Source organism: Periophthalmus magnuspinnatus, chromosome 3 (assembly GCF_009829125.3).
Source record: "Periophthalmus magnuspinnatus isolate fPerMag1 chromosome 3, fPerMag1.2.pri, whole genome shotgun sequence".
NCBI classification, from domain to species: domain Eukaryota; kingdom Metazoa; phylum Chordata; class Actinopteri; order Gobiiformes; family Gobiidae; genus Periophthalmus; species Periophthalmus magnuspinnatus.
The window spans coordinates 1489957-1505834 of NC_047128.1; the positions used below are offsets into that span (position 1 = coordinate 1489957).

Here is a 15878-nt window from a genome sequence, read left to right on the forward strand (position 1 = left end):
GGAGTGTTCCAGAGGGTGGAGGCAGTGATGGAGAAGGCTCTGTCTCCAGGTTCGGAGCTTGGTCCTACAGGGGAGAGAGAGGAGGTTTGTGTTTGAGGAGCGGAGGGAGCGAGAGGGAGTGTGGTGACGGAGCAGATCTGTGAGGAGGGGGCAGGTTGTGGAGAGCTTTGAAAGTGATAAGAAGAACTTTGAACTGAACTCACTGAGAAATGGGGAGCCAGTGGAGGTTTTGGAGGACCGGGGTGATTCACACAGACGGGTGTGTGTGAGGAGCAGCAGAGTTTTGTGTGTGTTGCAGTTTATTAAGTGTTTTTGGGGGGGTCCTGTATTGGATGCTATTGCAGTAATCGATTCTGGATGTGATGAATGCCTGGATTAAAGTTTCTGCAGCTGAAAAGGTGAGTGATGGGCGGAGGCGTGCAATGTTTTTGAGATGGAAAAAGGCAGTCCGGGTTATTTGCTTTATATGGGATTCAAATGAGAGGTTTTGGTCAATGAGAATACCAAGATTTGGGATGAGTGGGGATGGAGTGAGTGTGGAATTATCAAAGTTTAGACAGAAGCTTGAGGAGAACTTAGTGTTTTAGGGCCAATTATTATGATATCGGTTTTGTCAGTGTTTAGTTTGAGTAGATTGTGTGTCATCCAGGTTTTGATGTCGTACAGACGCTGTGTGAGGGAGGAGTGAGTTGTTGCAGATGCATCAGTGGATTTGAGGTTTCGGAAAGTAATTTTGCGTTTTGTTTTGGGAGCTGCAGTGGGTATGTTGATTTCAAAAACAATGGCCAGATGATCAGACACGTGGAGATTGTGGCTGGAGAGGTTTAATTAATTTACAGCCAGTTCTGCACTGTCTGTGCTTTCATCAGGGGCTAATGAATAAGCCACAAATCTGCTGGTGTCGTTGGTCTGTGATGTAAGATTCCCTGCTGCCTGTATCTGGCCCGGGCAAACCTGCTCACACCTTCAGCTGCTTTAAACACACCCTCAGAGAAGCACCTGGAAGTGACGTCCTCTGACACTGTGAAGCTTTCACTGCTGCATCGTTCTTGGCTCTTGTAAACATTTCCTGCTGTGAGTTTAGTTTTTCTTTTCGTTGTTTTTCTTGGAGACTAAAATGAGCATATTTAGTGCCATGTTTTGTGTCAAAATGCTGCCGTACATTGAACTCCATCACTGACATTGTCTCGTGACATCAAAGACACACCGGTTTACCTCCATCAACTACAAACATGGATTCATTTTCCCATCTTTCATGAAATAGCCGTCCTTCTGCATCAGTTTTTCTTTTCTTGGACATTTTGTGGAGATTTGTTGAGTTTTCGTGGCCAGAGTGTGTTGGAGAATCACAAGTGGAGAAACAGCCCCCTCTAGTGGCGGGATGCAGTCACATCAAAGGAAACAACTGCAGTGCATTGTGGGAGATGTAGTAGCAGCACAGAGTCATAACAGAATAATAAATTATACCTTTTAACCCCTTGTGGGCCCCATAAAATGGTCTGGAGGGCCGGATGCGGCCCGCGGGCCTTGGTCTTGACACATGTGGTGGTTCAGATTTTTTGTGCTGAAATGAGATTATTATTGCAACAAGTTTCATCGTATTAAACACAGAGCAGCTGTAGTGCGCCCTCAGGTGGTGCTGTCGTACACTACACTTGTGCAGGGCTGAAGTCTCAGAGTCTGGGACAGACTGAGCCTGTCAGACTGGATCAGACCACATCTGTTTCAACGATGGAACAACTGAGTTTATCAGTTTATCAAACACATACCAGGTTCTTCTGCTGCTTCTTACTTATTCAGTTATTATTATGATCACTATCATTATTCAGTTTTATTATTCAGATTTTATTTATTAATTTTGCTGATGTTATTCTGATTTTCTGAAACATTATAAATATAATTAACCAACAAAATAATAATTTGGCTAAGTTGAATAGACTTAGCCAAATTATTAAAAGTACAGGTTTGAAATACAGAGCAGAGACCTGCTCCTCACCAGGTCAGAGGTCAGAGGTCAAACCTCTTCCCATCTATATTCTCTCAAAGACACACAGTGTCTGTCGATGCAAAAAACAAAATGTGTGAAAGTCTCAGAGAAGTGAGAGATGCACTGATTCTTCTGGGAGAATGCTCATGTTTCCTGTTCTGAAGATCCAGAGCAAATGAAAAATTCAAATGAAGACGTTTGGCTGCTCGTCCAAGACACTTGTTCAGTTCTGGTCAGATTAGTGCTGGACACTGCTTTATATCTTATGTTTACAGTTTTTTTGTTGGTGAGGTCCAAGTGTGAACTGTTCCTGAGTCGTTATTTATGATAATCATTCAGGCCCTAATCGTTGCTCTCACTATTAGCATCCTGGCTAGTTCTATTGTTTTGATTCAGGTCTGAGGATGGAGTTATAAATAGGAGACAGATGATGTCTGAGGCCCTAGATTGTCTCTGTTCCTCTCAACCCATTTCTTTGGCTCAGATCTGAACCATTTTGACCCATTTTTGTTATGAAAGACAATGACAGTGTCCAGCAGCAGTTTGACCAGAGCTGAAGAAGCCTCTGAGATGAGCTCAAAATGTCTTTATAAAACATTTGTCCAGTGACAGACCTGGACCTCACGCCTGGACCTCACGCCTGGACCTCTGAGGGGTGACACAGACATGCCGCTCCAAAGTCTTAGAACGATCGCATTAATTCTATAATTTCTATGAGTGAAAACAACATGAAGTATTTTTTTTACAAGGTCTTTAATATATATTTTTATTTTATTTATACTTTTGGATTACTGTCACAGTTCCATAAATATTTAACAACAAGTCAACCACACCCAGCAGGTGAAATGTTTTCATACTATCTACAGTGAGGCAAATAAGTATTTGAACACCTCGTGATTTTGCAAGTTCTCACACTTATAAATCATAGAGCATGTCCACTGTGAGAGACATGATCTAAAAAAAAACAAACACCTGTCTATCAGCTAGAATTCTGCCCCTCAAAGACTTGTTAGTCCACCTTTAAAAAGTCCACCTCCACTCCACTTATTCTCCTAAATTAGAAGCTCCTGTTTGAGGTCGTTAGCTGCATAAAGACACATGTCCACCCCAGACAATCAGTAAGACTCCAACTACTGACATGGACAAGACCAAAGAACTGTCAAAATGCACAAGAGACAAAACTGTAGACCTCCACAAGGCTGGACAGGGCAAAGGGGCAAGTGCCAAGCAGCTTGGTGAAAAAAGATCCACTGTTGGAGCAATTATTAGAAAATGGAATAAGTTAAGCATGAGTCAATCTCCCTCAGACTGGGGCTCCATGTGAGATCTCACCTCGTGGGGTCTCAATGATCCTAAAAAAGGTGAGGAATCAACCCAGAACTACACGGGAGGAGCTGGTCAATGACCTGAAAAGAGGTGGGACCACCGTTTCCATGGTTACTGTTAGTAATACACTAAGACGTCATGGTTTAAAATCATGGCACAGAAGGTTCCCCTGATTGAACCAGCACATGTCCAGGCCCGTCTTCTGTTTGACCAATGACCATTTGGATGATCCAGAGGATCATGGGAGAAAGTCATGTGGTCAGATGAGACCAAAATAGAACTTTTTGGTCTTAATTCCACTCGCCGTGTTTGGAGGAAGAAGAATGATGAGTATCATCCAAAGAACATGTAACAGGTATATGGGGTAAAGACCCGAGTAATAGTGCTAATACCTTGGGCTAGGATCAGAAGACTAGGAATTCGACTCAGGGAGAGAGTGACAGAGACAGTATGCTGCAGTTTGGTACCATGTATTAAAAAAAACTGTAACACAATAGACAAACAATGGCCCTACACAAATAACAAATTGATCAGTGAAATCCAATGATAAAGTTCATCCAGTGATAGTTCAAATCAAATCAAACTTTATTTATATAGCACTTTTCATACAAAAAAAGTAACACAAAGTGCTTTACAAAGCATTAAAATCAGTCCCACCCACCAAACCCACCCAGCCACCCGACAGCCCAACAACCCAACCCCAACACATCAATAAACACAACCAGACAACCCCCCACCCCAACACACACTCCCACCCCCCACCTCAACACATGTTAAAATACCTCAGTTTCATTTAAAATATGTTTAAGTGGAACAGGCTGGATAAAGATGAACCAGATGAGAGAGAGAGAACCACCAGAGGAACCATCTGCACCAGGAGCAGGGTCACCCACAGCCACAGGACACCAGCCCAGGGCCCAGAGAAGAGATGAGGTCAAGACCAAACCTCCAGGGCCCACGAGCCAGGGCCCAGAGAAGAGATGAGGTCAAGACCAAACCTCCAGGGCCCAGCAGCCACAGCCAACCACAGCTCCCAGTGCAGAGGGCTCCTCAGAGGAAACACTGGCAAATCTAAAATGATTAAAAATAATAAAATAAGTCAAAACTAATAAACAAGTCAATAAATAATAAAATAAATAATAAAATAATCAATAAATAATAAAATAAGTCAAAACTAAACAAGTAAATAAAACATAAGTAAAACATAAACACACTAGCCAGCCTAAATAAGACTAAATAAATAGAGAAGTAAACTAAAGTGATAAATACTAATCAAAAGCTATGCTAAAAAGATGGGTCTTGAGCCTGCTTTTAAAAACCTGAATGTTCTCTGCGGCCCTGAGGTCCTCCGGCAGACTGTTCCATAGACGGGGGCCATAAAACTGGAAAGAGGCCTCTCCATGCGTGTGTGTCCTGACTTTGGGAATGACTAGGAGCCTGCTGCCGGAGGAGCGCAGGGGCCGCGAGGGTTCATAGGATAAAAGCAGTTCTGTAAGATAAGAAGGCCCAAGACCATTAAGACATTTAAAAACCAGTAAAAGAACTTTAAAATCGATCCTGAAACACACAGGGAGCCAATGCAGGGATTCTAAAACCGGTGTAATGTGGTCCCGCCCCCTGGTCTTAGTCAGGACACGTGCTGCTGAATTTTGTAATAATTGTAGACCTGAAATCGCCTTTTTGGGAAGAGCAGAGAGCAGGGCATTACAGTAATCTATACGACTGGTGATAAAAGCATCAGCGTCTCTGTGTTGGCCCGAGAGAGAATGGGACGGACTCTGGATATGTTTTTCAAATGGTAAAAAACAATTTTTGTGATGTTTTTAATGTGTGGAATAAAAGTCAGCTCAGAGTCAAAAATAACGCCCAGGTTTCTTACTTGTGATGATGGATTAAAAGACTGTGACTGTAATTTGGGTAAAAGTTTCTCTCTCTGGGCCTCAGGACCGATGATTAAAACCTCAGTTTTGTCCTGGTTAAGCTGGAGGAAGTTTTCTGCCATCCAGGATTTGATGTCTAAAATACAGTTAAAAAGAGCATCCACTGGGCTGGTGTCATCAGGAGACATGGAGATGTAAAGCTGTGTATCATCTGCATAGCTGTGGAAGCTGATTCCATGTCTCCTGATGACATCACCAAGAGGGAGCATGTACAGGTTAAAAAGTATAGGACCTAAAATGGAACCCTGGGGCACACCACATGTGATTTTATGAACCTGAGAGGAGTAGGTGTCTAAACTTACCATAAATGTTCTGTCTGTGAGGAAGTAAACCATTTGTGTACAGTACCAGAGAGGCCGACCAGGTGTTTGAGTCTGTTTAAAAGAATAGTGTGGTCTACTGTATCAAAGGCAGCGCTTAGATCCAGTAGAACCAACACTGTCACCTGTTTAGAATCATAATTTAGTCTAAAATCATTTAAAATCTTTGTCAAGGCTGTCTCTGTACTGTGGTTTACTCTAAAACCAGACTGACATTCTTCAAGAATGTTCTGTGTGTTTAAAAAATAATTAAGCTGCGTAAAAACAAGTTTTTCTAAAATTTTGCTTAAAAATGGTAAGTTAGACACTGGTCTGTAGTTGCTGAAGTCATTAAAATCTAAATTGCTCTTCTTCAGCAGGGGCCTCACCACTGCAGCTTTAAAGGCAGTGGGAAAGACCCCTGTCTGAAGAGAGTAGTTCATCATGTTTAAAAGCTCGTCTCTAAAAGATTCATAAAATGACTTGAAGAACCGTGTTGGAATGGGGTCAAAAAGACATGAGGGTCTCACTGAGGAGAAAACTTCATCAAGCCTCTCAGCATTAACCAGGACAAAACTGTCCAGTGTTTCCTCTGGTAAAGACAAACAATCAGATGTGTTAAAAACAGTGGTTTGGTTAGATAAAATGTCACATCTGATTTTGTTTATCTTTCCCATGAAGTGGTCTGCAAACTGCTCACAAAGGGAGTCAGTGGGAGGGAGTTTGGAATTGTTAAGAACAGGGTTAGTGAGATGGTCGATAGTGGAGAAAAGAATTTTGGGGTTGTTTTTATTGACTGGACAACCTCAATGCTCTCACCAGCAATTACAACTGGATGATGGGGAGGGAGTTTCGGTCTACGGAAGTCTACAATCATCTCCTTGAGCAAGTATTACACTATATTAATTATTGCACTATGTTAAATATTGCATTACATTAAATATATTGCACTGTATTAAATATAGTGGTCTGGTCTAGTGAAATATTGCACACAGATGACTTTATTGCACTCAATAAAAAATATTGCACTATTTTAAACATTGCACAGTCGGAGGTCAGTGCATACGTGAGTTCAACAGGGTTATGGCATTTGGGAAAAAACTTTTTTTGAGTCTAGTGGTTGTTGCTTGTTGCTTAGGTCTTAGGCTAAGGTCATTAGTGATTTTAAGTAGAGCTGTTTCAGTGCTGTGGAGAGGATGGAAGCCAGATTGGAAATGTTCATACAGGTTATTGGAGGACAGGTGAGAGTGAAGTTGAGCAGAAAGTTTTTTTTTCAAGGATTTTTGAGATGAATGGGAGATTAGAAATGGGACGGAAATTATTGAGGTCAGTGGGATCAGAGCCAGGTTTTTTGAGGATAGGAGTGACAGCAGCAGGTTTCAGAGGAGAGGGAACAGTTCCAGAGGTGAGGGAAGCATGGATTATGTTAGTGATGAGAGGAGCCAGAGATGGAAGAGTAGCTTTAACGAGGACTGTGGGTAGAGGGTCAAGCTGACAGGAGGAAGTTTTGGATTTTTGAATAAAGATGGAGATTTGACTGACAGAGGGCACAGTGAATGAAGACAAAGGAGAGATAAAGGCAAGAGGAGATACAGTGAAAGGTAAAGTTATAGCAGAGGACGGGGTTAACTGTTGGTGGATAAGTTGGATTTTTGTGGTGAAGAATGAAGCCAGTGTATTGCAAAAGTCAGATGAATAAAGATGAGCTGGGAGAGAGTCAGGTGGTTTAGTGATGTCACTGATGAGAGAAAAAAGAGCTTTGGAATTTCCTTCATTTGAACTGATTAAACCAGAGTAGTAAGTGGATTTGGTTTTGGAAAAGCAGTCCTTATAGTGGAGAATGTGACTTGTGTACAAGTCTTTATGAATAGTGAGTCCAGTTTTATTGTAAAGTCTTTCAAGTTGGCGGCCTTTTGCTTTTAACTGTCTGAGAGTGGGGGTGTACCAGGGTGCAGAGTGAGTGAATGAGACAGATCTGGATTTCAGTGGAGCAAGTGTGTTGAGAATATTGTGCAATTGGGAGTTATAGTAAGAGAGCAGTTGATCTGGAGTTGTAAGACTGTCTGTACAGGGAAGGTTACTGATTTGAGAAGATAGAATGTCCAGATTTATGTCTTTAATTTAGTCCTGGTTTAGTCCTGTAAGGTATTTTTTTAACAATGTAATGCTACCCTCAGATGCCTGTAGCCCTGCTCACCAAAGACCCCCACCCTGAGAGGGTCGTAAAGCTCTACAGCACTGGGGCCAAGAAGATAACATCTAGGACCAGGGCCACTTCTTATCTGTGGCCCTGTTCACCGAGGACTGAGGCCCCCATCCTGTGAGGGTCATAAAACAATAAGATTGAGTGACTTAAAAATGCACATTCAGGGATTTTGCCAAAAAAGGTTTTTAACGTGTAATCACATGCTGCCGAGAGGAAGACCCGCCTCACACACTGGGAGGCCTATAAAAGCTGGAAAGACAAACATCTCAGGACTCTCTTCTATCCTTTCCTGAGAGTCCGGTGCTCCATTGTTAACTTTACCTGTGATGAACTCATTAAACCTTCTGACTTATATTTCAGTCTCTTTCTCCTCTTTGACGCTTGCATCAGAAACGAACATTTCTATCAGTCCTCTTCATGTGAGATGGTTCATGTGGCTCATGTGGGAGATGTTCTTTGGTGCTGGTCCATGGAGAGACTTGTTCACACAGAGCTGCTTTAAAGTCTCTGAGCCACAGGAGCCACAGACCTGAGCCACAGGACACATGTGTGAAGTACTTCCTGGTTCTAGTCAGGACAGACATGTAATGATGTGTTTTCTCTCTAAAAAAACTGAAGTATCAACGAGATGAAGACAGGGGCCACAAAACCAAATCCAGCCTCGAACCTGCAACCTCCACCTGAAAAACACAAGAGACATGAGGAATCTGACCCACAACCTCCAGGAGTTTAACCGACAACCTCCTCACTGAGAGGAGACAGGATAACCACTCTGCCACACTCACCTGTCGCGTCCCTGGAAGGAGGTACAGAGAAAACAGTTTGTCATGACACAGATGTAAGTTTTATACTAGACTGTGTGGACTTTACAGATGATGTCATCAACATTCTCTGTGGTGGTGATGCTAACTGAAGCACTGCTCTGTCTGAAGCTGAAGTGACTCAAGTTTGACTTTAATCTGATCATAAAGAACTGATTTATCCAGAACAGCTGATTTGTGCCGGTAAACATGTTCCTCTCAAAAAACACTGCAGACACAAGTTAGCGAGCCTTAGCATTAGCATTAGCATTAGCAAACAGTTTTACACTTTCAGGCGTCACTACGGCCTGTAAACAGTCTCACTACTGCCCCCTCTGGACATGGACAGAGCCCATATCTGATCCAGTCAAATGTTGTGTATCGGTGCAGAAATCTGACAGTGTGGATCAGTGTGTCGTTATAACATGTTACAGTCTGTGGCCTGGTTTATCAAAACTGAATGACTTATATATTTTAGCTCTAACGACTGTGGCAGAATAATCCTGAGGTCTAGTTTTACTCTTACACTTTCTGTTCTGACTCGACTGACAGATGTTAGTTAGTTACTTTATTGTCCCCGAGGGGAAATTTGTCTTCACAGTCAAAAACACACAGAGAAAAACGCCATACATACATACAATGCCACACAAACACATCACATATATTGGACAAACACAAAGGCAGGTAATTGACATTGTAAAAGTGCATAATGATAATTAGATGTGACTTACCTGGCCCGAGCACTTTGAGGTTAATGACTTTTATTGGTGGTATGTTGTACACAGAGCGTTTCTTGACGTGTGACAGGCTCTTGAAGTGACACCCGTACTCCCCACTGTCCTGCAGAGTGGTGTTTCTCAGGATGATTGACAGGTCTCCACTCTGGAGGGAGGGGTCTTTGAGCTCTGTGCGACCTTTGAACTGATGGTGCTGATAGTACAGGTATGGCTTTCTGTCTCGGAACATGAAGACATCCTTTTTTTTCAGGTCAGATCGGGTCCATTCCAGAATCACTTCCTCCAGGTCAGTGTCTGGAGGAGCGGAGCAGGACAGGACCACGTCTGTCCTGGAGTAAACTTCCAGAGTCTCTGCAACATTAAACACAGACTATTAGGTCACAACACACTTCTGATCCAGATCTGTTTCCTGGACAGTCTCTGTCGTCTCATGTGGCTCTTTATCATCAGGGAGCCAAGAGAGCCAGAGGAGCAGAGAGCCACAGGAGCAGAGAGCCACAGGAGCAGAGAGCCAGAGGAGCAGAGAGCCAGAGGAGCAGAGAGCCAGAGGAGCAGAGAGCTAAGAGAGCCAGAGGAGCAGAGAGCCAGAGGAGCAGAGAGCCAGAGGAGTGGTCCTCCTAAAAGGTTAAAGGTCAGGCCAGTTAAAGTTCAGATATGTGGGTTAGTCCCGGTTTTGTCCCGGGTTTTGTCCCGGGTTTTGTCCCGGGTTTAGTCCCGGGTTTAGTCCCGGTTCAGTCCCGGTTCAGTCCCGGTTCAGTCCCGGTTCAGTCCCGGTTCAGTCCCGGTTTAAATAGATGTGTTTGCCATGAGCTTGATCTCAAACTTGTGCATTTACTACTGAGGGTTCAATAATGTGATCATTTTAATTTGGAGAGGTCAGAAAAAAGGCAATTTCACCAAAATGACCCAGAATTCTAAGGTTTAAAGAGCTCATTTTCAGGAGCCTGTGGTCAGTCTGAGCTCATGGTCCTGTTTAGTGAAAAACTCACTCAAAATAACATTTATTTCCTCAAAACTAAAGTGACTTAAACTGATCCAGTTACACTGATCCTACAGAGCAGCTTTGTGCAGTTTAAGTCATTTTAGTTTTGAGGAAATAAATGTTATTTTGAGTTTTTCACTCTTATTGTGGATGCCACTTCCGGTGCTGCGGTCCCCTCTGCCTTTAAGTTGTGAGGTCACAGAGGTCACTTCCCTGTCTCCTCCGCTCCTCACTGTGGCTCAGGTCGACGTCTTGGACAAAACGCGATTTCCAAACTTTCCACTCCTCAACGGTGAGTTATTGTGCACATCGGCGTTTTAACTTTGAGATTAGAGGCCGTATTTATGTTGTTTAAATAACACTCATCGTTTTGTTTTGTTAGTCTCGCTACCGCTCGCATTCCAAACTCCCTAGAGCCTCGTGTATACTAGCGACGTTTACTAGCGCTTGGAGTTTCTTAAAACATTGCTCATTTTGAATTAATTATAGAACTAACTTAAGTTTTGGTAAAGCCGAATTGTAAATAATAATAAATTTACCAGGAGCATTGTTTTATATTGCATTTCTAACTAAATTTTGTCCACTTTTTATAATGTTTCTGTGAACGCTAACTCAGCTATACATTTCCGTTTTGTTTTGACTGTAGCTACAATTATTTTGATTGGTTGCGCAACTTTAATGTAATCCAAGAATCTGCTTAATTATTGAATTCTGATTTGATAAATTTTTGAATATATGGAAAAAGAACACTTATTTGTTTTGATTGTGTTTAAAAGCCTTAAAGGGTATATATTGATGAAATGTATTATCTCTACTGTGTTGATGTAGACGGTTTTGTTTATTATGTAAATGTTAATTTATTATTTTGACCTTTTTATAGGTCAGGTTTTTTTTTCCGGGGACTATAACAAGAAATAACATCTTGATGGCGAGCTACCCAGATATGCGGTAGGACAAACCAACTAACTCATCCTACTGCTGATTTACCCTCCTGGAATCTATCATTTTATGTTTTGAACTCTGGACCAAAACTGGAACACTGAACTCTTGAACTTTGACATAAAGGCATAAAACCACACATTGAACTATTGCACCTACCCACACTACACACTCACTGTATTACTATTATTTTATACATTTCAATACATTTTTGCTTTAAAAATCTAATATTGGTGTTTGTGTTTTATTTACACTCCAGGCTCCAAAAAGAACCAACCTTCTGATACTACCAGTTGTAATTGTACTTTACTTACCGAGGTCGCTGTCAAACTCCTAGCCTACAAGCGTTACACACAGGTTCAAACACCATGAAAGTTTCAGGCGTCACTACGGCCTGTAAACAGTCTCACTACTGCCCCCTCTGGACATGGACAGAGCCCATATCTGATCCAGTCAAATGTTGTGTATCGGTGCAGAAATCTGACAGTGTGGATCAGTGTGTCGTTATAACATGTTACAGTCTGTGGCCTGGTTTATCAAAACTGAATGACTTATATATTTTAGCTCTAACGACTGTGGCAGAATAATCCTGAGGTCTAGTTTTACTCTTACACTTTCTGTTCTGACTCGACTGACAGATGTGACTCACCTGGCCCGAGCACTTTGAGGTTAATGACTTTTATTGGTTCTAACACAGACTGTTCTGTGATGTTTGACAGGTTGATGAGGTGACACCTGTACAGCCCACTGTCCTGCAGAGTGGTGTTTTTCAGGATGATTGACAGGTCTCCACTCTTGAAGGAGGGGTCTTTGACCTCTATGCGACCTTTGAACTGATGGTGCTGATAGTACAGGTATGGCTTTCTGTCTCGGAACATGAAGACGTCCTTTTTTTCCAGGTCAGATCGGGTCCATTCCAGAATCACATCGTTGAGGTCAGTGTCTGGAGGAGCGGAGCAGGACAGGACCACGTCTCTCCCAGAGCAAACTTCCTTAGTCTCTGCAACATTAAACACAGACTATTAGGTCACAACACACTTCTGATCCAGATCTGTTTCCTGGACAGTCTCTGTCGTCTCATGTGGCTCTTTATCATCAGGGAGCCAAGAGAGCCAGAGGAGCAGAGAGCCAGAGGAGGAGAGAGCCAGAGGAGCAGAGAGCCAGAGGAGCAGAGAGCCAGAGGAGCAGAGAGCCAGAGGAGCAGAGAGCCACAGGAGCAGAGAGCCAGAGGAGCAGGGAGCCAGAGGAGCAGGGAGCCAGAGGAGCAGAGAGCCAGAGGAGCAGGGAGCCTCTTACACCAGAGAGCTATGAGAGTGGTCCTCCTCAAAGCTTAAAGGTCATGACAGTTATGGTTCAGATGTTTCAATCAGTCCTGGTCTAGTCCTGGTCTAGTCCTGGTCTAGTCCTGGTCTAGTCCTGGTCTAGTCCTGGTCTAGTCCTGGTCTAGTCCTGGTCTAGTCCTGGTCTAGTCCTGGTCTAGTCCTGGTCTAGTCCTGGTCTAGTGACATAAAGTCTGACCTGTAGTGGGGGTCTGTCCTCTGGTCCACATCAGGAGCATCAGGGGCAGGAAAAGTCCGAGTTTATTCCCTGGATTCATGGTCGTCCTCTGATGAGTCACTGCTGAGTAAATTTGACCTGTGTGTTCAGAGAAGAGGGAGAAAGATTTCTTTGAATGGAGAAAATTGAAGATAAGAATGTGACAAATCAAGTTTTTCTTTCTGATTTGATTCACAAGGTGTCATATACGTCTCATTTAAACACATGTTTTTAGATTTAATAAAAGTGTTTTTAGACAAAACACAGAAACATGAGTCTGAAAATGACCAGAACAAATCTGACAATGGCCCTGTTTACTGCAGCAGGGACACACTGGTCAAACATGGACACATCTGGGACATTTCAACACATCACTGGGACAAAGGGGACACTCTGGGACACACTGGGACACACTGGGACACACTGGGACACACTGGGACACACGTTAAAATATCAACAAAAAAGTAAAACCCACCTCCAGCTCCTTTATTTTTTGAATCTTATTCAAATATTGTCCCTGTGCTCCTCTGGACCAAGCCCCAGTTTAAATTAAACCATGTCCTTGTGTTTCTGCTGTGTGGCCACAGACACTGCAGTGCCACAGGCTTTACTACAGTGTGTGCTTCATTTTGTATTTGCACAAAATGAACATGAACAAAAATGTCTCACATGTGGTTCATTTAGAGCAGGTTTAAATAAAGAAACAGCTCAGAGTTTAAACCAGAGACAGAGTCCAGAGACAAACCTCTGTCCACACGAGTCCACTTTGACCCTCTGTCCCCACAAGTCCACTTTGACCCTCTGTCCCCACAAGTCCACTTTGACCCTCTGTCCACACGTGTCCACTTTGACCCTCTGTCCACACGTGTCCACTTTGACCCTCTGTCCACACGTGTCCACTTTGACCCTCTGTCCACACGTGTCCACTTTGACCCTCTGTCCACACGTGTCCACTTTGACCCTCTGTCCACACGTGTCCACTTTGACCCTCTGTCCACACGTGTCCACTTTGACTCCTCCCTCTGTCCACACGTGTCCACTTTGACTCCTCCCTCTGTCCACACGTGTCCACTTTGACTCCTCCCTCTGTCCACACGTGTCCACTTTGACTCCTCCCTCTGTCCACACGTGTCCACTTTGACTCCTCCCTCTGTCCACACGTGTCCACTTTGACTCCTCCCTCTGTTCGTGGCATTAGTTCTTTCTGTTTTACGCCTTGTATTTTGAAATGAAGCTCATGGTCTCGCTCCTTCTGTTTCTAAATGAACACAAAACTCCTCTGACCAAACTTGAGACCTGCGTCTCCCACTGTCACAACCCCGAGCTGTCAATCAAAGCTCCTCCTGTCCCGCTCCTCAGATCCTCCCTATGTCCCGCTCCCCTGAGTTCTGATGGTTCTTAAAAAGGTAGTCACTGCCAGTACTAACCAAAGTGATACTGTAGGACCCTTTTGGCTAATTTTGTTTGTTCTAATATTAGTTTATTATTTTAGTTTACAGTAAATTCAAAGTTCAGTCTATAGGCTGTGACCAGCTCAGAAGTTCAAGCATTAAGTTTATAAAAAAGAGTTTGAAGTAGATTGTGGACTGGGTCAATTTGACCAGATGTTGGAGAGGTAGATTATAAGGGTGGAGTAGAGTAGGGGCGGAGTGGAGGTGCGAGGTACCGGCCCGACCAGAGCAGGGGCAGTTCACTTGTAGCACAAGTCTCCAGATTTAGGCTCGAGGGTTAAGTCTGTAGCTCAACATCTAATGAGAACCTGACCTGTGTGAACACAGGACCATGGCCTCCGTCAATAAATTCAGTGTAAACAAAATCATCTGAATTTCAGTGAAATCTGTAGCAATTGCAAATTCTAAACAATCTATAACAATACTGGCCGTATCATCAGTAGATGATGGAGTTTGCTGTGCGCGTAAAAGGAGGAGACTGGATGCAAAGATCCACACTTATTGCACACATAATTTTACGCACAGGGTCAAATATATCATGTGTAATCATTAGCATTAGCACCTGTCAATCTGCACCATCAGTCCCTCCGACCACCACCAATCATCTCACACACACCACCTTCATACAAGGCATTGTGGGTGAAGTGTCGTTGTGTCCTTAGGTAACTAAGGACACAACGACACAATGATAATCATGTACAGTGTGTTTTCAGTTTCCAGTGTGTGTGTGTGTTTAACTGTTTGCAGTGTGTGGTTTGTAAATATATATTTATTTTGACCCATAGCACTTGTTTTGACTTTATATCCAAATGTACATGTTATATAGTGTTTTGATATATAAATGTACAGTAAAAGAGCAGCTGTGCAGATACAGATTCCTCTCAGTGTGAGTTTTCAGTAGAGCCTCTGGAAAAACTGCAATAACTTTTGAATGTTTCAACCCACAAACGAGAGGTTTGACTTATTAATGATAAAATGAATATAAAACTCTCATTTTTATAGATATTGAAATGTAAGAGGTCAACAATATTTTCAGTTGAGATAGTTTATTTTTGTCCCCAGCTCCTACTGCAGCTTTATACACCTTCATTTTCACAATTTTTTTATCTGAGGATGAGAAAAAATCCTTTTTTATGTGTGTTCCAAAGTGTATAAACGCTCAGCAGACAAACTCAGTGATTCTGACACCTGTGGGTAAAACTATAGCGTTTTACTTTTACAAAGACCCAAACTTGTGCATTTACTACCGAGGGTTCAATAATGTGATCATTTTAATTTGAAGAGGTCAGAACAAAGGCAATTTCACCAAAATGACACGGAATGTTAAGGATTAAGGTGCACCTTGATGGGCTCGACGTCGCTCGCTCTCCATTTATTTTCCATGTTCTCTGTGTGACACTGTGTAAATCGCTCGTGTCTCTCACCTCCACGACAAGTGAAAGTCGTGCACGTGAAGACCTCGCGCTCGTGCATGTCGACGTGCACACGCGGGGCTGCGATGCGACTAATGAAAGATGAAAAATGTTTTACTTTTATCGCTGTCGCACAACAGCCAATCAGAGAGTTTGATTGAGCCAATGCACTGTCCACTTCACAAACATCATGGAGGAGAAAATTAGACTCACGGTGGATTTCACAATTCTGACATATCTCAAAGAGACGACCGAGATATATT

The 15878-nt window shown here is 42.9% G+C and overlaps 1 protein-coding gene across 3 annotated transcripts in view; it reads right to left on the reverse strand.

Moving 5' to 3' along the window:
• Window positions 1-15878, reverse strand: part of LOC117390061 (butyrophilin-like protein 2) — a 147797-nt gene that overhangs the window by 80322 nt on the left and 51597 nt on the right. For 2 of the 3 annotated variants that reach the window (XM_055232574.1, XM_055232575.1), the window contains exons 2-4: window positions 12735-12851; window positions 11866-12216; window positions 9290-9646 (exon numbers count right to left, since the gene is read on the reverse strand). In XM_055232574.1, the coding sequence (XP_055088549.1) occupies window positions 9290-9646; window positions 11866-12216; window positions 12735-12813 (787 nt within the window). In that variant the 5' untranslated portion in view covers window positions 12814-12851. The remainder of the gene's footprint in view (window positions 1-9289; window positions 9647-11865; window positions 12217-12734; window positions 12852-15878) is intronic. The other variant, XM_055232576.1, reaches the window with a different exon arrangement.